Source organism: Sorex fumeus, unplaced genomic scaffold (assembly GCF_029834395.1).
Source record: "Sorex fumeus unplaced genomic scaffold, SorFum_2.1 ptg000100l, whole genome shotgun sequence".
NCBI classification, from domain to species: domain Eukaryota; kingdom Metazoa; phylum Chordata; class Mammalia; order Eulipotyphla; family Soricidae; genus Sorex; species Sorex fumeus.
In genome coordinates this window covers 6006078-6030197 of record NW_026606157.1, presented here as the reverse complement: position 1 = coordinate 6030197, position 24120 = coordinate 6006078, and the positions used below count along the sequence as shown (strand labels likewise).

Genomic DNA, 24120 nt, shown 5'->3' with positions numbered 1-24120 from the left:
GGAGTAAGGCAGCCAGGAAAGAAGGCAATATTTTGGAGTAATGTCTTTATCTCTGGATTTGAAATATATCAAAGTTCTAGCTAAGGTGAAGCCAATGGATGCTGGAGATTTCTGGAAACATTTTCTTTTCTTTTTTCTTTTTTCTTTATTTTTAATTTTTATTAGTGAGACACCATGAGGTACAGTTGTAGACTTATAAATTTTTGTGCTCGGGTTTCAATTATACAATGATCAAATACCCATCCCTCCACCAGTGCCCATTTCCCACTACCACGTATCCCAGTATCTCTCCCACCCCTCATCCCCCCCCATCCCACCCTGCTTCTGTGGCAGGGCATACCCTTTTGTTCTCTCTCTCTCTCTCTCTCTCTCTCTCTCTCTCTCTCCTTTTGGGTGTTGTGGTTTGCAAAAGAGGCTGTGTGTATGTTCTGCATCGTACTGCCTGTGACAAAATCCCTCAGGTCTCACTATAATGTCAAGGCTATGCAGGGCAGAACAACAGGACTAAAAGGAGCAGCATCATATCATGCCTGGGCCAGCCATCATCATCATCATCATCATCATCATTCTTTTGTCTGCACTTAATATCAGAATACAATTATAGCTACTGGCTAGTGACCTTGGAAGAAGAGTCTCGGTCCAAACAGCAGTGACATATTGGGGAGCAGGGACATATTGCAGGGAGTAGGAGGTAAAGTCTTACTGCATAGAATCTAATTCCTGGAGGCAAAGACATGAAATTCATATATTGTACTGGAGAAGTCAAATGTATTTGCTTCCTGTGAAACCATCTACCTTACCTAGTGCTATTCATGTCTCAAAGTCAATGAAATTTGCCATCAATAAATAAGTCAGCAAGTTCATTTTTGCACACACACAAAAAACTCCAATTCTAACATTTTTAGTCGGTGTTCTTCTCAAAAAGTGACTGTTTACTGACCAGGAAAAAAACATGAAAATCTACTACAAAATGATAATGCAAATGGTAATTAAGAACCGTTGCACACTTACTATCCCATGAAGAAATGTGGTAAAGCAGTAAGAATACTTCCCATTCCCATGATGAAACAACCAATTCCAATTATCTTCGGCCTGTGTAGCTTGGATCCAAAGTAACTTACAAATACAATCACTAGCAGGTTTCCTAGAAAGAGAAGAAAGTCAATTTGATATGACTAAGTAGAGGAAATACTGAGTACAATTTTGTGCCCAGCAGGAAGAAAGGCCCCAGAATGGTTATAAAACATTGTATTTTTCTAAACAAATCATATAACTTAATGGAGAACCCCACCGGGTTCCATCACTGGTTTCCCATATGGTCTTCGGAGAGCCAGAAGTGATCCCTGACTGTAGACATGAGAAGACCCTGAGCACTAGTGGGTGTGGGTCAGCCTCCCTCCCTGTCCCCCACACAAAAAGAAAAAACACAGTTCTATACATATGATGATAAATTTTCTGAAATTCAGGGATAAAGTGCAGATACTTATTATACTTATTAGTGAGTGAATGATACTGCTGATGATTTCTCATATACAATACAGAATAAATACAAAGAGATAGAGACGTGTTTCAAATACTCTGAGGAAAAACATTTTGGACTCCTAATTCCATGCTGAAATTATTACCTGATTATAGGTAGTGAGAAGAACACGTGCCTTACATGAAGATGATCTGAATTAGATCCCTGAACCACAAATGATACCCAGAGTCAAGCCAAAAGTGCAATCCCTGAGTACAGAGCAAGGGGTAAGTCCTGAGCACAGCCTGGGTATGCTCCCAAGGACAAAAAAAGAACAATTGACAATGGAAATGATGTGCAATTTATAAAACGAGAGAAAATAATGGTTCAAAATCACATAAGATCCTACTCTGGTGGGAGAAATTTAAGTTAAAATGAAGGCAACAAAGCAATACATTCAATGCCCCTAAAAATTATTATTATTTTTTCTTTTTTTGTAGGAGTACTGCTATTTATTCAGCCACTGATTAGCTGATTTAATTGGGCATGAATTCCACCTTACTTTTTTTTTTCTTTTTCCATTTTTTATAATTTTATTTATTGAATCACCATGAGAGCAGTTACAAAGCTTTTGGGTCTAAGTCTCAGTCATACAATGAAACACCCGTACCTTCACCAGTGCCCATTCTCCACCACCAAAAATCCCAGTATACCCCCATCCCACACCCTCCCCCTGCCTGTGGGGCAGATGATCTCCACATTACTCTCTCTCTCTCTCTCTACTTTGATCACATTCAATATTTCGACACCAGGCCCACCATTATTATTTGAGATTTACCCCAACACTCAGATCTGCTGAAAAGGCAACAGTAGACAATTTGTGTTCTATTGCTGGTTATGACTAACATATGATGTCATGTGGCTGCAGTAGGGCCATGTGGTTTTGAAATTCTGAAATTTTAACACTTAAATCTGGAGGGATTTCTGCCAAAAGCCACTGGGTTTAGAGATCTGCTCCTGAGTCTCTGGGATCATGGCCGTTGAGCAGCTTGATGAGGAGTCAAAGAGGCCATTCGCGGGCGATGACTTGGGGTCTCATTGGGGTGGGGAAGACAGGCCCGGCTCCACCTCCCCCCCCCATCCCGTGAGACCCAACAAGTTTCGTCACTGCGGGCCCAAGCCTGACTGTCCAATGGCCTCTGGAGGATGACAGCCACCAAGTCGCCAAGAGGGAGCATGTGGAGGGACAGCACCCATTCCCCCCTGGGGTGGCCTGGCGACAGTAACCTACTGCGGGGTCTGGACACATTTCTGACAAAAGCTGCTGGGTTTCGAGATTTGTTTCTGAGTCTCTGGGATCATGGCCGTTAAGCAGCTTGATCAGGAGCCAGAGAGGCCATTCGTGGGCAATGACTTGGGGTCTCGTTGGGGTGGGGAGGGCAAGCCCGGCTCCACCCTCATCCCATGTGTGTCTCGTCACTGGGGGCCCAAATGTGACTATCCAGTGGCCTCAGATGGATGGCGGCCACTGGGCCGCCAGGGGGAATAGGCCAAGGCACGAAACCTATTACCACCTGGGTTGGTCCAGCACCGGTAGCCTACTGCAGAGACCAGACGCATTTCTACCTAAAGCCACTGGGTTCTGAGATTCGTTTCTGAGTCTCTGGGATCATGTCCATTAAGCAGTTCAATCAGGAACCAAAGAGGCCTTGCCTCCAATTATATAGCTGAGCTGGAGGTGGTTTGTGGGTGTGTTTCCCACATACCTAACTTTTGGCCATTTACTTTCTTGGTAAACTTTGCCCCAAGTTTTTGGGGTCTGGCCAAAGGCACAGCAGCAATTTTGGGGTATCTGGAAGTCTGAAGGCACCATCAGGCTGCTGATGCACTCGCCTCACAGGTACAGATTGACCTGCTGGCGGCACCATACCCCTAAAAATTATTTTAACCCCCGATTTTACACCCAGTTAAAGAGCAGAGTCCTGAAATAGTTTACTCCAAAGCTGTCTTGGGCCCCATCATCAGAAGCAAACTCCTCTCTGCAATCTTTTTTGCCCTACGGTATCTGGAGAGAGGGGAAAAAAACAAAGCCCTAAAATATTAATTTGCAAACAATGGGTTTTCATCCTCTGTATCACCACCATTCTGAGCTGGAAATTTCTTTGTGCCCTGTGTACAATAGGATATCATCCATTTCCCTGGTCTTTGAACAGTCCAGTAGCTTCCCTCCTCCTCAAAGTTATGACCAGTAAAGATATCTTCAAATACTGTCAAATTGCTTCTTGGGCAAATTTGCCCCTGCTTGACAACGACTTAAGTGGAGCGTATATGAACAGCTTTTACCTCTGCAAATAGGGTCCTTCCGTGATTATCAAAATAGAAATAAAAATTACCCATTTCAAAGCTTCCATCAATTAATCCGACAACAGAAGAGGATATTTCAAATCTCCTTTCTATTTGAATGATGGAACTTTTCATCACAACTCCGCCCAGGGTCTTGCAAATATAGCTCAGGGACAGAGCTACCAGAAACATCTAAGGAAGAGTGGAAGGAAAGGCAAATGGTTAAGCAAAGAATTACATAACTTTCATATGTGCAGGGAGGGAAAGGAACTTTTATTTTTTACTAAAAACTTTTTGTATTGTACAAAAAATACACCTTTTCTCTATACTAATTGGTACTCCTTAACCCTTTCAAGGATGATGATAAAGCATCATTTTCTAACGTGGATTGTATTAACAAATTACACGTTTTATTTTTATTTATTTACTTACTTATTTTTGCTTTTTGGGTCACACCCGGCGATGCACAGGAATTACTCCTGGCTCTGCACTCAGGAATTACTCCTGACAGTGCTTGGGGGACCATATGGGGTGCTGGGAATTGAACCTGGGTCTGTCGTGTGCAAAGCAAATGCCATACCCGCTGTGCTATCGCTCCAGCCCCAACTCATTTTATTTTTAATGAATATATGATCTGGTTTTTAAGAAGCTGGAAGTATGAGATGACAGGATATATATTTTATTTATAAATAAATAGCAGATAATCACTGACTAGAGTGACATTCTCAAAAATAATATGTCTAGAAAGTCAACAGAAAAACGGACATTTCCATGTATAAAGCCTCATCATATTTACAGGAATCCTAAACAAAATAAGATATTAAAACAATCTAATTTTTAAGACTTTAAATTCGTGTGGTTGTAGGTAGTTTATTTTCAATTTCATTTGAACATTTATTAATTAATCCCTCTTGTACAAATACTTTCTATGGATATAACCCATATCAGTAGGTGAATTCCTTTTGCCTCTAGTAAAAAAATCAGATTCTGTTATGAATATCATGATGTCCCTCCAATAGTTGTAGGCTGAAATACTGACCTCTAACATGGTGGCATCTGAAAAGGTCCTCGCCCAAACCCAGGTTGCTGGGACAAGCCTGATTCAGACATCTGGCATCTATAACCAGGAGAACTGCACCTGTTGTGTAAGTTACTACGTACTAAAATTGTGACAGCTGTCCTAGCCGATGTCGTCTATCTTCTGCACTGTTAGTAAGAGTATCCTTCCTCCACTGCACTATTGCATTTGACTTCTAACGGACATTCCTGTTCTGTCCTCCTGCCCCAATCTCTTCTCAATGCTGGAGTTAGATAGATTCTTCCAATATGAAAGTTAGATCATGCTGCCAAGACCTAAGTTTTCATCTCGCTTATAGCAACATCTCGTCTTTTTGAAGTTCTACAGGCCCTATAGGAGCTGTCATTCCCTCTTACTGTCCCTCTGACACAGATAGTTCTTTTTCATTGTCTAACTTCAGCTCTTGTTATTCTAATCTTTGCTCTTTTTTTTCCTAACTCAACTTTTTTTGATGTGCGTGTGTTTTGTTATTTTATTGGATTTTTAAAAAATTGAATCAAAGTGGGATACACAGTTACAAGGCTCTTATGATTTGGTTTCAGTTATATAATATTCCAACACCCACCCCTTCACCAGTGTACATTTCCTACCACCAATGGCCCCAGTTTCCCTCCCCCTCCCCCACCTGCCTCTGTGGCAGGCATTTCTCTTCTCCTCTCTCTTCCCTCTCCCCAATCTCTCTCTCTTCCCCTCTCTTCCTCTCACTTTCCTTTTGCCACCCTAACTCAACTTGCCTGGATATTTCAGGCTTATTAGATTGCCTCTAATCTTTATCTTCTTGTTTTTCTTTACACAGGGAAAAACTCTCTAGCGTCACATGCCTCTCAATTATTTGTCACAAGCTTGAAATTTTTGTTCAATGCGAACTTTGTAGGAAAGCGTTTCTTGACCAAGCTCTTCAAAATGATACCACTTTTTGTTGGGAGGATCCTCCCAGGATGGGAGAAGCATGCTGAAAGTAGACTATAGACCAAACATGATTGTCACCCATTGCCTCTTTTGCAAACCACAACACCGAATAAGAGGGAGAGAACAAAAGGGAATGCCCTGCCACAGAGGCCGGGTGGGATGGGGAGTATGGGGGGTGGGAGGGATACTGGGATCCCTGGTGGTGGGAAATGGGTACTGTTGGAGGGATGGGTACTCGATCTTTGTATAACTGAAACCCAAGCACAAAAATTTGTAAGTCTACAACTGTACCTCATGATGTCTCATTAATAAAATTTTTTAAAAAATGATACCACTTTTTGCTTACTTGTATTTTATTTTTTTGTCTAATAAATATGATCCTAATGTGAATATAATCTTCCTCATCACAAGGGATCTGTTTTGTTCACTGATATATTCCCAATGGCCAGAACAGTCCCTGTCAGAAAAGCATTTGCTGAACTGTATGCCCTGCACAAGACCATGTTTGGGGCCAAGAAATTGAAAGTTAAACCTATTTCCATGACTACTACGAAGTGTGTACTTTCCTTTCTCTATAGAGAAATTTCAACTACATAAAGGATTTTAAGGGAGATCTATACAGTGTTGCAACTGATGAAACATAATTCAGAATTTTATATGAGTTAGGAAGTTGTATAAGAATCAAGTACAAATGGGGAATGTCACCAATTACAGTTTGACTAAGTTGATGAAGAGAAGAGTAAAAGTCTTAGGAGAAAAAGATGAAACTTTTTTGTGAAGTTGGTCAAAAGTGAAAATGATCATCTTCAAGGAGGGCCAAATTCTCACACTTTAAACAAAAGGAGAATGCATAGTCTTTAGTATTGTATAAAAGACTTGAATGGAGTCTTAAAATTAGAAAAGCACGTTTCAAGTGTAAAATATGTGAAAAATAAAAACATTTGCAGGTTCTATTTCCAAAAATGTCATGTTGTTGGGTGAAATGATGGTATCAGGGTCCCTCTCTCCCAGTGAAGACATGAATGGAATAAAAAGCCATCTAAGTATTTGGATGAAACCAAAGTTCAATCTCCTTCGGCAAAAGAGCGGAATTACTGTCTGACTTAAGGGGAGCTGCTTGAGGAAACGTCTGTACCGGAGCTGCAGTACCTCAGAAGGACGCTGGGGGGAGCGTCTAAACAGAAACCTGTCGGACTATCGAAATCGTCCAGAATGGTCATAACTCAGAAAAATCTCGAGATGTTTGCAGAATCTTTGACCCCGCTAACTGATGAAAGTCATTTCTGTATGATACGCGATCGCAAGGTATGATTTTAAGTTTTTTAAAAATTTCAAATTTAAAAAATTAAAAAAAAATTTATTTAAAATTTCCCAAATACCAACAACAAAAACTAACAATAAATTTGTTAAGAATGAGAGAAAGAGGGACAAGTTAAATGTCAAAAACAAAAACAAACTCAAAAGAAACAGATACCTGAGAAAGTGAATTCAAAATAACCAGCATAAGAATGCTCCCCCCCAAAAAAAACCCCAAACAAATACAGTACAATAGACAACTGAACAAATCAGAGAAATGGTGTATACACAAAACAAAAATATTAATAAGGAAATAAAGACTCAGGAGGACCAAGCAGAAATTCTGGACAGAAAAATGGAAAAATTCACTAATAGAATTCAATACTAAACTTGATCTAACAGAAATTATTCAGTATTCAATAAACTCAAATATTGAATCAGCAGAAAAAAGAAAGGATGATTAGAAATGAAGAGCATGGCTTATGGAATAGTATCAAACTAAATAACACAGGCATTTGTGAAAGTGATTCCAAAGGTCCAAAGGAGAAACAAAAAATAGAAAAGGGAAAAAGAAATTATTTGGAGAAAGAATACCCTCAGATTTCCTAAATCTGAGAAATGTATATATAAATTCAAGGTATTAAAAGCATTCCAGGTAGGCAACTAGAAAAGACAGTCCAGGAATTAAGGCACGTACCTCCCATGTGGCTGACCCTGGTTTGACCCCTAACACCACATGGTCCCTGAGCTCTGTCAGGTTCAGCCTGGCAACTTCTGGGCACCACGTTGGCCTGAGTAATCCCTGGCACTGAAGGTCCTGAGCAGTACAGTATCCTCGGTCCCTAATACTGGACCGTTGTCCTGCTTGGTTGAAAATTGCCAAGAAGGGTCCTCAAGTCTCTCAAACCTCCAAGATGGAATTTCTCTCCTCTCAGAGGAATTCCATCTAGCATCAGTGAGATAGCTCTAAGGGCTGGACCCATTTCACCAGGCCCCATCCATATCACTATGATGCTGGGTGAACCCCCCCACAACGATTTCACATAAAATTAATATAATGAGAGACCTAGACCAAGAATAATGAAATTGTCAAAATTCATAGATTAAAAAGAAAGTCTTTAGAGTTGCAAAAATCTACTCATCAATGTGTCATTTTGATGAGCTTTTGATTACCATCAGATTTCTCAGCTAAAAAAGTTTGCAAGCTAGATGACAGTTGGGCGAAATATTCAAATTACTAAAATAAAAAGATGGCCAACAAAGAATATTATATCTTGTAAAACTTCAAGAATGAAAAGGGAATCAAGATTTTTCCGGGTAATTATATGTGTCCTGTGAGAAATGCAGGAGCATTGCAAGGTGAAGTGAGTAGTTATAAACAGAAACAAAAAGCTTTATCAAAAGGTAAAATTCCGGATCTGTGCGGGACGGGCACGGAGGCCCAGCTCTGGGCAACAAAGCTGAACGGCTCCTATTCCAACCAGGTACAGCCCTCCCCCAAGGGCCTGGGACCCTCTCTGGGCATGCGCAGCTAGCTCCATCTCCTAGAAAGCCGGTTTTCTCCCCTGATCTGCGCGGGACCGGCACGGAGGCCCAGCTCGGGGCAACAAAGCTGAACGGCTCCTCATTCCAACCAGGAGACATTCCCAACTCCTTGCCCAGTCCCAGGGACTCTTTCTGGAGCCGCAGCCGCTAACGCGGCCGCAAAATAGTTTCCCACTACATATGCCATAGGAACCATAAGCTACCTTCTTAGATGGAAACTTCTCTACTTTAGCTCAGCCACTAGAAACACAGTAGCCAATAACTCATAAGGCTATCTTAACTCACACTGCATATCAAGCAGAATAGTAACAGTGAACGTGAAGGATTAAACCGCACTTGTCACAATGGTAAAATAACGCAAAAGCCCACCAAACTTTCTTATTGAAGAGTCTAGCCCAGATGACACCAACAGTACTGTAGTGTTAGACAACCTCTCTGACAAGGAATTCAGAAGGGAGCTACTTAGGATGCTTAGGGAACTAAAAGAAACAATGGAAAGCAACGCCAATAGAAGACAAGAGGATTTGAAGGCAGAAATGAGGAAAATGCAATCGGAAATGTCAGACCTGAAAAATCTCGTAGGCGAATTGAAAAACTCAGTGGAAGGCCTCAGCAGCAGAGTAACAGCTGCTGAGAACAGAATCAGTGAACTCAAAGAAAAGAGCAGAAAATGGAAAAGAGACTCACAATTCGGGAACAGATGGCAAGAGAAGATCGTGATGAAGCCAAGAGGGGTAACATAAGAATTATTGGAGTCCCAGAGGTACAGGAAGAAAACCTTGATGAAGAAGAAACTGTCAAAGACATCATTGCTACAACGTTTCCAGAGCTGAAGAAAACTTGTGACCACATTCAGGAGGCCCGAAGGGTACAAGCTAGAAGAAATCCGAATAAAAATACCCCAAGACACATTCTGATCAAAATGACCAAAACCTTAGACAGAGACAAAATTCTGAAAGCAGCAAGATTGAAGAAAGAAATCTCTTACAAAGGAGCATCCTTAAAATTCACAGCTGATTTCTCTGATGAAACCCTCATGGCCCGAAAACAGTGGTGGGACATAGTAAAAAACTCAATGAAATAAATACCTCCCCAAAAATACTTTACCCAGCGAGACTCTCATTCATAATAGAAGGAACAACACACAGTTTCACAGACAAACAACAGCTCAGGAACTTCATAGACCCAAAACCATGGTTGCAAGAACAACTAAATGGGCTACTTTAAGGCAAGAAAGGCCTCTCAAATACACCAAATTTCAACAGAACAATGAGACAAAATCCCATAACAATAATCTCTCTCAATGTCAATGGGCTAAATGCACCAATTAAAAGACATAGAGTGGCAGGATGGTTTAGAAAATTGAACCCAACATTCTGCTGCTTGCAAAAAACACATCTCAATAGTCAAAGCAAACACAGACTCAGAGTCAAAGGCTGGAAAACAATCCTACAGGCAAACAGCTCCCATAAAAAAGCTGGGGTAGCCATCCTAATATCAGACCACATCGATTTCAGAGTGAAGAAGGTCATAAGAGACAGTGAAGGCCATTTCTTATTGATCAAAGGATCTGTACAACAGGAAGAACTTACAATAATAAATGTATATGCACCTAATGAGAGACCAGCAAAGTACTTAAAACAACTACACATAGATTTGGAAAAAGACATCAACAGCAACACAATACTAGTGGGAGACTTCAACACCGCTTTGTCACCTCTTGGTAGATCAACCAGACTCAAGCTTAGCAAGGACGTACTTCATCTGAGGGAAACAATGGAAGAAAGGGACTTAGTAGATATATACAGGACACTTCATCCACAAAAAGCTGAATACACATTCTTCTCAAGCGTACATGGAACATTCTCCAAGATAGAACACATACTGAGCCACAAAACATGCCTCCATAAAATTAAGAAGATAGAGATTGTATCAACAATCTTCTCAGACCATAATGCTCTGAAATTAGAAGTAAATCACACACAAAAACAGAAAACTAAATCAAACACCTGGAAATTAAACAGTGCACTATTGAACAACGAGTGGATTAGACAGGAAATCAAAGAGGAAATCAAAAGATTCCTAGAAACGAATGAAAATGAAAACACGGGTTACCAAAACTTATGGGACACAGCAAAGGCTGTGTTAAGAGGAAAGTTTATAGCTCTACAAGCATTCCTCAGGAAGGAGGAGCGAGCACACATAAGTAACCTAACCTCACAGCTTAAGAGTTTGGAGAAGGACCAAAAAAAGGAGCACAACCCGAACAGGAGAAAGAAAATAATAAAACTCAGAGCAGAGATTAACGAGATGGAACCCCAAAAAACAATCCGAAAGATCAATGAAACCAAGAGCTGGTTCTTCGAGAAAATAAACAAGACAGATAAGCCTCTAGCAAAACTCACAAAGAAAGGGAGAGAGAAAACCCTAATAAACCGAATCAGAAACGAAAAGGGGGTCATTACCACAGAAACTACAGAAATTCAAAGGATCCTCAGGGAATAATTTGAGAAGCTTTATGCCACAGAACATCAAAACCTCGAGGAAATGGATAAATTCCTAGACTCCTACAGACTCCCAAGGCGGAACCTGGAATACCTGAACAGACCTATCACCATCAAGGAAATTGAAATGGTAATAAAAAGTCTCCCCAAGCACAAAAGTTCTGGCCCAGATGGATTCACTAGTGAATTCTTCCAAATCTTTAAAGAGGACTTACTCCCAATGCTCTTTAAGCTTTTCCACGAAATTGAAATATCAAAAACACTTCCGAACAGTTTCTACGAAGCAAATATCACACTGATACCAAAAGCAGACAGAGATACCACAAAGAAAGAGAATTACAGACCGATATCCCTGATGAACACAGATGCAAAGATCCTCAAGAAACTACTAGCAAATAGAATCCAACTACTCATCAAAAAGATCATACACCATGACCAATTAGGATTCATCCCAGGGATGCAAGGATGGTTTAACATTCAGAAATCAATCAACATAATCCATCATATCAACAAAAGAAAAGATAAAAAGCATATGATTATATCAATAGATGCAGAGAAAGCATTTGACAAGATCCAGCACCCCTTTATGATGAAAACCCTAGCCAAAATGGGTATAGAGGGGACCTTCCTCAACATAGTTAAAGCCATCTATCACAAGCCTACAGCAAGCATCATCCTCAATGGGGAAAAACTGAGAGCCTTCCCTCTAAGATCAGGGATGAGACAAGGATGCCCACTCTCTCCACTGCTGTTCAATATAGTACTGGAAGTACTTGCAATAATGATTAGGCAAGAAAAAGATATTAAGGGAATTCAGGTAGGAAAGGAAGAAATCAAGCTCTCACTATTCGCAGATGATATGATACTATACTTAGAGAACCCAATAACCTCTACCAAAAAACTCCTAGAAACAATAGACTCGTATAGTAAAGTTGCAGGCTATAAAATCAATACGCAAAAGTCCATGGCTTTTCTATACGCAAACAGTGAGAGAGAAGAAAGCAGCATGAAAAAAACAATCCTGTTCACAATTGTGCCCCAGAAAATCAAGTACCTAGGAATCAGCTTAACTAAGGAAGTAAAGGACCTGTACAAAGAAAACTACAAAACGCGACTTCAGGAAATAAAAGAGGACATGAGGAAATGGAAAGATATCCCCTGCTCATGGGTCGGGAGACTTAACGTTGTCAAAATGGCAATACTACCGAAAGCATTGTATAAATTCAATGCAATCCCTATAAAGATACCCATGACATTCTTCAAAGAAATGGAGCAAACACTCCTGAAATTTATATGGAACAATAAGCCCCCACGAATAGCTAAAGCAATTCTTGGGAAAAAGAAAATGGGAGGAATCAACCTCCCGAACTTCAAACTGTACTACAAAGCAGTAATAATTAAAACAGCATGGTACTGGAACAAAGGAGAACTGCAGACCAATGGAACAGGGTTGAATACACTGACATCTCCCCTCAATCATATGATCATCTAATCTTTGATAAAGGTGCAAGTAATGTGAAGCGGAGTAAGGAAAGCCTCTTTAACAAATTGTGCTGGCATCACTGGACGGCTACATGCAAAAAAATGGGCTCAGAACTCTGCCTAACACCATGTACAAAAGTAAGATCAAAATGGATTAAAGACCTCAACATCAGACCAGAAACCATAAGGTACATTGAAGACAAAGTTGGCAAAACCCTCCATGACACTGAAGCTAATGGTATCTTCAAAGATGCCATGCCACTGGCCGAGCAAGTGAAAACAGAGAATGATAAATGGGACTATCTTAAACTAAGAAGCTTCTGCACCTTCAAAGAAACAGTGACCAAAATACAAAGACATCCTACAGAATGGGAAAAGATATTTGCCGAATACACATCTGACAAGGCGTTGATATCCAGGATATACAAAATACTGGTTAAACTCCACAAGAAGAAAACATCCAACTCCATCCAAAAATGGGGCAATGAAATGAACAGAAACTTTCTCAAAGAAGAAATCCGAATGGCAAAAAAGCACATGAGAAAATGCTCTACATCATTAATCATCTAGGAGATGCATATCAAAACCACAATGAGATACCATCTCACACCTCAGAGACTGGCCCACATTCAAAAGAACAAAAGAAACTGATGCTGGCGTGGATGTGGCGAGAAAGGGACACTCCTTCACTGTTGGTGGGGATGTCGACTGGTTCAGCCCTTCTGGAAAACAGTATGGACAATTCTCAAAAAATTAGAAATTGAGCTCCCATTTGACCCAGCAATACCACTCCTGGGAATATATCCCAGAGAGGCAAAAATGTATAGTCGAAGTGACATCTGCACTTGTTTGTTCATTGCAGCACTCTTTACAATAGCCAGAAACTGGAAGAAACCTGAATGCCCAAGAACAGATGACTGGTTAAAGAAACTTTGGGACATCTACACAATGGAGTACTATGTCGCTGTTAGAAAGGATGAGGTCATGAAATTTACATACAAGTGGTACAACATGGAAAGTATCATGCTAAGTGAAATGAGTCAGAAAGAGAGGGATAGACATAGAAAGATTGCATTCATCTGGGGGATATAAAGTAACAAATTATGAGATTAATATCCAAGAATAGCTGAGATCAGCACCAGGAGGATTACTCCATAGCTTAGTGGCCAGCCGGGCATTCTAGAGGAAAGGGCAGCTCAGATAGAGAAGGGAGCACCAAATAAAGGGTGTCTGGAGGATCCTCCCAGGAGGGGAGATGCATGTCGAAAGTAGACTATGGACTGAACATGTTTGCCACTCAATGCCTCTTTTGCAGACCACAACACCCAAAAGGAGAGAAAGAACACAGGGGATTGCCCTGCCACAGAGGCGGGGGGGATGGGGGGATGGGGGTGGGGGGATATTATCCATGGTGGTGGAAAATGGGCACTGGTGGAGGGATGGGTATTTGATCATTGTATAATCGAAATCCAAGCACAAAAAATTGTAAATCTACAACTGTACCTCATGGTGTTTCACTAATAAAAAAAAATTTAAAAAAAAGAATAGCCATAATAAAGAAATCATAAATAATTACATTCAGAGGTCTAGTCTAAGTAGCTTGTTCAGACTTTTGTTTGTCTTCATCCAATTATATGACTTACAAAAGTGGTGATTATATGAATGAATAAGTGATCTTTGTGGGAGGCAGAAACATTCAGTTTACTCTTTGCTCACAGATCACTGCTTATTTTCCTAGAAAATGGAATGAGACAGAGCAATAAATCAGAGTGGTGAGTTGAAATGGAAATGAGGCAGAAGAGAGCACGCAGGAGGGAAAATTGAGTGTTCTGACCAGTCACTTTCTTTACCTTGTTGTATTGAACTGCACTGAAAGTGTGACAGCAATAAAGAAATAACTGAAAAAAAAAAAGGTAAAATTCCCAAGTGCTGGGTTCTGTTATAGTGTAGCAGATGAGTGAATCTCTTAAAATCTTCTTCACAGCTAATTTAAAAGCATACAAAGTAATTATAAATCTACATTATTATAATTAGTATATGAATTATTCTGAATATAAAAAGTCACTTCTGTGACAATAATGAAGTGAGAGGGAGGCAGATTCCTTAAAGAGCAGGGTTTTATACGGGATGGAAATTCAGCTATTGTCAATTTAAAAGAGACTTTAAGGTGTTTTGTGGGCCCCTCCCCCCCACTATCCTTTACTTCCAGAACTCTGACAGCTGTGCCCACCTCCCATCCCCTCAACCCCCTCCTTCCCACCCCTACCTCCATTCCTCCCTCCCTAACCGCCCCCTCCCTCTCTCTGATTTGACCACACCCTGCAATGCTCAAGGCTTACTCCTGACTCTGCACACAGCAATTACCCCTGGTGATGCTCCTGGGACCGTATCAGGTACTGGGGATCAAACCTGGGTCAGTCACATGAGATGCAAGCACCCTACATGTTGTACAATCTTTCTGGCATGTTTTTCTCTTTTTTAAAAAATAGAAGCCTGAACAGACAAGACAAAAATTGGTACTGAGACATGGGAACTATTGTAACAAATGCCTAAATGTATGGAGGGAGTCTCGGTGCTGGGAAACTGAGAGAGATTGGAAAAGTTTTGAGGTGTGTATTCAAGAGTTGTAGACTGCATCTGGGGGATATAAAGTAACAAAATATGAGATTAATACCCAAGAATAGCTGAGATCAGCACCAGGAGGATTACTCCATAGCTTAGTGGCCAGCCGGGCATTCTAGGGGAAAGGGCAGCTCAGATAGAGAAGGGAGCACCAAATAAGGGGTGTTTGGAGGATCCTCCCAGGAGGGGAGATGCATGTCGAAAGTAGACTATGGACTGAACATGTTTGCCACTCAATGCCTCTTTTGCAGACCACAACACCCAAAAGGAGAGAGAGAACAAAAGGGAATGCCCTGCCACAGAGGCAGGGTGGGATGGGGGAGTGGGGGTGGGAGGGATATTATCCATGGTGGTGGAAAATGGGCACTGGTGGAGGGATGGGCATTTGATCATTGTATAATCGAAACCCAAGCACAAAAATTTGTAAATCTACAACTGTACCTCATGGTGTTTCACTGATAAAAAAAGAGTTGTAGACTGTAGTGAATAGATTTATAAAGATGATTTTGGTGAGAACTTGGAAGAGGAAGAGAGCAAAGTTTCCATATTCCTATAGAATGCCTGAGTGATCATGAACAGAGTGTTGGTAGAACGTGTAAGACCGTTGGAGGAGCTCTCGAACAACAATGAGAATTGTTGGAATTTTATTGGAAGTGCAAGAAAGGCAACCGTTCTTGCAAAGTGTTCAAGAACCTGACTGTGTTTGAGTGTTTCTGTATAAAGATGAAATTTTCAAATGATGACATTGGACAAGCAGCTGAAAATATTTCTAAGCAAAGGGTTGAAGGTGTGACTACACATCCTGAATATAGGCTATAGACAGAAAAACATGAGAGAAATGACATAAAAACAAAACTGTTGAGCAAAAAGAAGCAGAATGCAAAGATCCCCCCCAAATTCTCAGCCCATATTTCAAAAAATGAGAACTCTTGTATGGAATAGAATATTAGATCATGATCAGTAACACCTTTATATATATATATATATATATATATATATATATATATATATATTTGCTTTTTTTGGGGGGGGAGGGGTTACACCTAGTGGTGCTCTTGGAAACTACTCCAAGATCTTGTGCTCAGGAGTGCTGAGGGCATCCTATGTGATGCTGGGGATTTGAACCAGAGTGTAGCCAAATCAGCTACTTGCAAATCTTCGGCCCCAAGGCTTGGCTACACTCAGTATGACTATACACCACACAGCTAGACAATTGCCCCAATAGAAGCCAGATGGCCTTCTTCAAGATGAGATACAGATGCTCCCTCGGTGAGTATGACACAGAGGTCCCCCAAGCTGCCATCCCCATCAGAAACCTGAAGTTCCCAGGGTTAGGGAGAAGAATGGCATCACTGGGCAGGGCTACCCCTCCAGGTTAGTTGCCAGAATGACTCTGCCCCACTCCCTGTACTTTAGAGGTGCAACTCCAGAGAAAGCTGTGATGTGGCTGCAGCCAATGGGGTTTAAGCATGAGATCGGTGAGAGCTGTGACCAGGCAAGGGCTCAGTCAAGCCCTGCTGAGTCAGGAGGGTGTCAGGATGCTGAGATGCAGGCAGAAAAAGATGGTTCTTGTGCCTGAAAATTGCATGAATTTGCCACACGAGGTTTGGCACTTAACTGAGGACCTGTCACTCCTTTTTTTTTTTTCTAAATTCCTTTCTGTGATGGAAATATCTATTCTAGGGGCTGGAGCAATAGCACAGCAGGTAGGGCATTTTCCTTGCATGCAAATGACCTGGGCTATTCCCAGCATTCCATATGCGCCCCCCCACCCCCGCCCGCACCAGCACTGCCAGGAGTAATTCCTGAGTGCATGAGCCAGGAGTAACCCCTTTGCACTGCCCGGTGTGACCTCCCCCCCAAAAAAAATCTATTTTATGCTTGTTTCACCTCTATATCTTAAAAGCATGATGATTATTTTGGGGCTTGAGTGATAACACAGTGGGTAGGGCGTTTGCCTTGCACGCGGTTGACCCAGGTTCAATTCCTAGCATCCCGTATGGGGCCCTGAGCATAGCCAGAAGTAATTCCTGAGTGCAGAGCCAGGAGTAACCCCTGAGCATCGCCAGGTGAGACCCAAAAAGAAAAAAAAAAGCATGATGATTTCTTTGGTGTCATACATTCACAGCTGGAGAGGAACTTGATTGAAATGGGATCATATATGGAACCATACATAGGATTTAGAAGATATTTAGAGCAAAGATTTAGGTGATAAACAAACAGAGATGCTGGTACAGTGAGTTTGAACTCTGTGGGCACTTTATAATATTATGAATGCATTTGATGTCAGAAAAAGACACGGATTTATGGAGCAGCGGCAATATTTTATGGGCCACATGTGTTTGGTCCATATGAATTTTGATTCGTGTGTGGAAACCTAATTCTAGAACAACAGAGACAGACCAAAGAACCTAGTGCAAGCTTTGCATTGTGGGGTATGGTTTTGATTATCACATACTGCATGTTCCCTTGAGCTCAGAGCCAAGGAATAGCTCATGAGTACTGCCAAGGATGGCCCAATCCTTTCCATCTCCAAATAATATAAACATAATCCCAATGTGATGTCAATATAAGGTGGAAACGCCCATAAATGGGCCTAAATCTTTAAATAAAGACCCAGAGAGTTCTCTTCCCTTTTCACATCCCATGAAGTCATAGAAATAGAAATTTATGAGTTGACCACTACCAGACACCTAATTTACTCACTAGTCCACAGTGCAAATTATCAATGAAGGGTTCTTGTACAGAAGATCTATCGATCAGTGGCAAAATAGTTAATCATCCTGTTTCTGGAGATATCTCTTGTCAAAAGAAATGAGTCAGATTCTTAATTCTAGGCTCAAACTTATTTTTCTGTCAGTTAAAATACTGCCACTATCTCTTTCCATAGCTGCAAATGAGAAGACACATATAATGCCCATTTCTCTGTTCATAATATATCAATTTATAGTGATCTGCCCATTTAAAAATAATTAGCCTCTTAATTTTTGATATTCTAAAATTTTATAAACCTATATTTGACCTCTTAGTCCAGAGCAATAGTACAGCAAAGATGGCGCTCATCTTGCACACCGGCAATCTGGGTTCATTCCCAGAAAGTTTGTGTTTTCAATCTGACAAGGAAGATAAAGTCAGGACATGAAAGAGATATAACTTTTTAAAAAAATCAAAAGAAATAAGAAAGTCAAAATCTCCTAGGAAAAATAGTAAAAGAGAGTCATACCCATGAACCAATTCCGGAGCCATGTAAGCTCGTCTACCAGCCTTGCTTCAGAGACTCATGATCAAATCTTGAAAGAGATTGACTTGCTGTGAAAAAATTTCTCAAACCCATGCTCAGGCTGAGACATTTGGAGCACAGTGGATGGGGATGGATAAGCTCAGTGCTCCCTCAAACTGAGCATTGGCAGCTGCTTGCTCCCACACTGCAAAATCACCGCCGTGCCTCCAGCTAGACTCCATTGTCTCGGGACCAAGCCTTACCCAGAAATAACCTGCTGAAAATTCCAGTATGTGGGTGTTTATAACTGAAATCTCAGGACTTCCGTCATAATTGTGCAACATCTCCAAGCTCTGCAACAGTGATAATGCAGCATCCAGCACACCAGATTGGATGGGATGTACCACAGAAGGCAAACAATTTTGACTAACTAAACAGTAGTACTAACAACAAACTAAGAAGCAATAAAAAAGCAATCTTGCAAAGACCTGGGATTTGGTTCAAAGGGCTAGAGTACAAGCTTCAGATTTGATGGTCAACATCATGTATTTTCCCAGAACTCCCAGGAGTGACTTGAGCACCACTCCAGAAATTGCTCCTGTGTACTGCCAAGGAACAATGGGGAGCGATAGCACAGCGGGTAGGGCGTTTGCCTTGCACGCAGCCAACATGACCGACCAGAGTTCGATTCCTCCGCCCCTCTCGGAGAGCCTGGCAAGCTACCGAGAGTATTCGATATGCCAGACACAGTAACAACAAAGTCTCCAATGGAGACGTTACTGGGCCCACTCGAGCAAATCAATGATCAACGGGAGGGCCTTCCTTCCTTCCTAAATAAACTTAAACGGAAAACAATCACTTAAATGGCAAAAACCAAACATCTAATGCCAAATATTGAGAAGAAAATGTATGCAGATTTTTTTAAGGGATTCTTAGTGGTCCCTTAAGCCAATACAGCCACTTCTATAGCAAATTAGTATTATCTTGTAAATTTGATACACCCTGGGTACCCCAGGATACATGCACTAGAATGTTCATACCTATTATTTATAAAGGTAAAGGGCTGGAGTGATAGCACAGCGGGTAGGGTATTCGCCTTACAAGCGGCCAACATGGCCGACCCGAGTTCGATTCCTCCGCCCCTCTCGGAGAGCCCGGCAAGCTACCGAGAGTATTCGATATGCCAGACACAGTAACAACAAAGTCTCCAATGGAGACGTTACTGGGCCCGCTCGAGCAAATCGATGATCAACGGGAGGGCCTTTACCTTTACCTTTATTATTTATAAAAAAAATCTCTGAAAAATAGCTAAATGCTCATTAGCAAGAGAGAAATAAATCATGATTTATTCATATAATAAAACCACAGCCTTCAAACTGCATAAACTACTGCTCTATGGAACATACACATGTTTTGGAGGACTAGGATATTTCTTTTTTGTTTGTTTGTTTGGTTCTAGACTCAACTTTAACAAATCAAATGACCATATCATTGTTGGTATATTTCCGATCATTCTCTTCTCTTTTATTTATATGTAATATATTTAAATTAGTAGATCTTTATAATATCTCATATTAGGTAGTGTAAGTTATTCAAATTTATTATCTTTTGAAAAATTCTTTTGGATACCCTTGGTTCTTTGAGTTCCCAATATTTTTTTAGAGCCCCAGTGATATCTTTATTTAGACTAATTTAAACATATTAATAACTATGAAGGGGAAATCATATCTTTACAATATTGGATATTCAAGTCAGTCAGCATTATTTCCTCATTAAATGAGGACTAGGATATTTCTGAGGGTCATCAGTCTGTCTACCCGTGAATATGTTAGGTGTCAAGGCCTAGGAATATCAACGTTTCAAGTATGGTAGGTGTGATGGTACAGTGGGTAGGATGCTTGCCTTGCTTTGTAACTGAGTATCTCACAATGATTCAGTTAAAAATAAAAGCAAAACACATAGATGAATATCGATGCAGTGGGATCTGTGAGGTCTTTATGCTGGTTATTTCTGGAGGGGTATGCATAGGAACTAAGGTAGGCATTCAGGTTGAAAGACCCCTTAACAATGACTTGTAGTGAGTCTCACACAGAGAAATGCATTGAGAGAGAAGCTATGATCTCAAAATAAAGACCAATGTTTCTCTGGAGACAATTGCCGGCAGCAAAGGCACTGAAAAGGCCACCAGGCTGTTCTTTGACAATACCCTAGCAACGACTCATATATGCAGAGATCCCTAAGTTGAACCAGATTGGAGGAGTCCTCTCTACTAATCAATCTCTCAAACAAAACAACACATTGAAATTTGGGGGATGCCTGAACCCCTATTTGGATCACAAATCCTGTTATTCGTCGATTGCCTCGAGCAGGCCCCAGTAACGTCTCCTTCATCCTAGTCCTGAGATTATATTCAAGGCTCTATAGGAGAATGAGACCCATCATTGTTACTGGTATTTGGCATATTGGGTATGCCACGGGGAGTTTGCCAGACTCTGCCGTGTGGGCAGGCTACATTCGGTAACCTGCCAGTTTGTCCAAAGTAGGAATGAGATAATAAGATGTCATAATAAGATTCCGGGAGCTGGTTTTTATAGTCTCTGGGTCTTGGCTGTTGATGGGATTACATGGCGCCAGGGGGCCAGTTGGTGGGTGTGACCCCCGCCTACTGGAATTTGGAGGATCTGGGTGGAGGATGCTCGGCCCAAATCCGAGTAGGCTTGGAGATCTTGGCCCCGGAACCCGCGTGACTTTGTCCCTCTGCCAGTACCTTCATGTGTGCGGTGACTGGTCTCTCCCCTCCCACCCCCCACCATTTGGATGTCTAATCCATTTCCTTAACTTGAGGACTCTCCTCATGTTCTCTGGAGAAGTCCCCATTCTCTCTTGAGCTAGTACAATCCCTCAGGAAAACTCTTCTGCTTCACTCTTTGGATTTCTCCTGAATTTCTTTTCTGCAACGGAAGACAAAGCCGCTCAATCACACATAGAAATGTTATTTCACCATTTCCAGCAAATCTGGGCATAATCTGACCATAAACTCATCTCAGTCTGAAAACCTAACATCTGCACAGCAGGGATTAACTCTCAAGCCAGGTCAATCAAGAAGGTCTTTAGAGAAAGCCTGGTGGGTGCCTTACTGGAAAGACCTTGGTATCCAAGTCACATAGGAAATTATTCAGTTTTCACCAATGCTGACCTCACAGGTACACACCATTTCCTCCATCAAGAGAATGTAGGCAGAATGGGGAAACTTTTACATTTGCCCTGTTATTCATAGATTTTTAATTTTAGAAATGTTTTGTTAGGGCTGGTTTTCAAACCAGGGTCTCACACAGGCTTCCTGCTGTCATAACCTTGACCTTATTTATGCTTTTTTTTTTAAGTCATGATGCGTTTTTTTCTATTGAGTTTCATTGATTTTTTTTTTCATTACCGCACAGAAGGAGAAGAAATCCAAACTATAAAAACAATGGTATAAAGATAAATACTTTACTGGTGGGATCAATATAAATTATTTATTTTAATCCAAAAATAGAGGGAGAGGGGAAATCAAATTATGTTATTTAAATGTGTTCACCCGTGATGTATTTGATATGCCAAAAACAGTAACAAGTGTCATGATGAAGACGTTACTGGGCTAGCTCGAGCAAATCAATGAACAACGGGAAGACAGTGACAGTGACAAATGTGTTCATCATCAATTTGTACTTTTGTCTATTTCTACCTGCAGAGTCTGTGCATGCATATATAACAACACACATACTAGAGTGTGTGCAGGCAAGTGCAAGAACTCTGTGGTTGCTTGACACTGGATTAAGTTTATCTGTGGCTTATTTTATAAGCATAGAATGAGGAATATCATAAATAATCCACTTATACATTTCTTCTTGTAAGACCATTCTGCTGTTACTACCATGATGGCAAACCAGAGTTATTTTAGGTACATGAGAGCATGGGGTTTGAGGGCAGGGCTATGTATGGAATTGGGCTAATTGAGTTTATGATTTGGCTTGACAATTTACTAGCTTCTGGACCTGGAGGAAGGCCCTTTCTCTCTACGAAAGTAAACAAGAGAACACAGTTAACACAGCTGTAGTAAAAAATAAATACAGGGCCAGAGCTATTGTATAGCTGGTAGGGTATTTACCTTGCATACCGTCAACCTGTGTTGAATTTGTGGACTCCATATGCTTCACCAACCCCACCAGGATTGATGCCTGAACACAGAGCCAGATGTAAGCTCTGAGCACTTCTGGGGATGGCCCCAAACAAAAATAAAATACACTCATAGAAGTAAGGTCCTAGAACAGTGCCTGCTATACAATAAGTGCTTCCTATATATTAGCTAGTTATCCAGTATTATTGCTTTTCTGGTTTTCTTTTTTTTATTGGACTGCAGTGAATTAACTTTACATACTGCTAATTTGTTAACTCCGGGTTCTTCTCCAAATATGCTGTAAAGGAGCATGCCAGCATCTTATTTACTCAACCCATTTGTCACTCTAATATATATGTGCAAATGAAATCAATGCAATACTGTTTAATGGCAGAAATAATTCAGCACACCTATTAATTCCTCAATGATAGTACATAACACAATTGTATTAACCAACACCTCTTTTTCTTGTGGTTGTCACTTTGCTTATTTATTATTCAAATATTTCATCAGAATTGATTTACTAGTAATACCTGAGAATAGAGTTCAACCCCATTCCCTCCCCTCCCACACACACACCACAGAGTTAAAGGGATTGTTTACAGCAACCCTGGTATTGAGTCTGAGTCTCCATGTCTGTCTTCACCTGGATCTGGCTGAGTAAAGCATAGGATAAAATTTGGAGTTGAAATTGATTTAAGGCTTTCCAATGAGAGTTTAAAAGAAAAATTTTTCATGGAAGGTTTACTTGGGTTCAAAGGTTTTCTATTTACAAGTTAGATGACTTTAGCCCTTTGTAATACTGGGTTGATTTTATTTGTTTATAAATAAAAAGCTAAACTCTCTGTCCTTCCTTCCTTCCTTCCTTCCTTCCTTCCTTCCTTCCTTCCTTCCTTCCTCCCTCCCTCCCTCCCTCCCTCCCTCCTCTCTCTCTTTCTTTCTTTCTTTCTTTCTTTCTTCCGTTCTTTCTCTCTTTCTTTCTCTTTTTCTTTCTTTCTCTCTTTCTTTCTTTTGTTTTGAGGCCATATATAGTAGTGTTCAGGGCTTCCTCCTGGCTCTGAGCACAGGGATCATTCCTGTAGGTGGTCAGGAGACCAAACGAGGTGCCAGGAATCAAACCCAAGTAGGCCTCCTCCAAGGCAAGCAACTTTTCCTGATCTGTGCTATTTTTCTGGCCCTAATCCAATTTCTAAGCACAAAGCTTAAATATTTTCTAGTCTATGAAACTCCCAATATAGTCCATCACATCATTTGCTATATAGTGTCCCACAGTTGGAGAATGGCCTGTGTTGTGTGGAAATTCAGAGACCCCACCTTTTGTAGGAAATATTCCTTGTGGAAGCACAGCAATGGTCGACTGTTGGAGTGCAAGGAGCTTAGGTTTATCAGGTTGCACTCATCACAGTGCTCCTGAGTCACTCCCATTACTTGTTTGTCTGTAACTACTTCGTTGTGCTCTTTTCCCCAATCAATTTGTAAGGTCTCATCCTTCTAGGACACTGAACT

The 24120-nt window shown here is 40.9% G+C and overlaps 1 protein-coding gene across 6 annotated transcripts in view; it reads right to left on the bottom strand.

Annotated features, from left to right (window-relative positions):
- LOC130042445 (solute carrier organic anion transporter family member 1B1-like) overlaps nt 1-24120 on the bottom strand; it is an 80304-nt gene that overhangs the window by 38655 nt on the left and 17529 nt on the right. For all 6 annotated transcript variants that reach the window (XR_008795229.1, XM_056134624.1, XM_056134621.1 and 3 more), the window contains 2 exons: nt 3853-3994; nt 1012-1144 (listed from right to left, as the gene is read on the bottom strand). Coding sequence is in view for 5 of the 6 variants with exons in the window: in XM_056134624.1 (XP_055990599.1) it covers nt 1012-1144; nt 3853-3994 (275 nt within the window). In the remaining variant the exon portion in view is untranslated. The remainder of the gene's footprint in view (nt 1-1011; nt 1145-3852; nt 3995-24120) is intronic.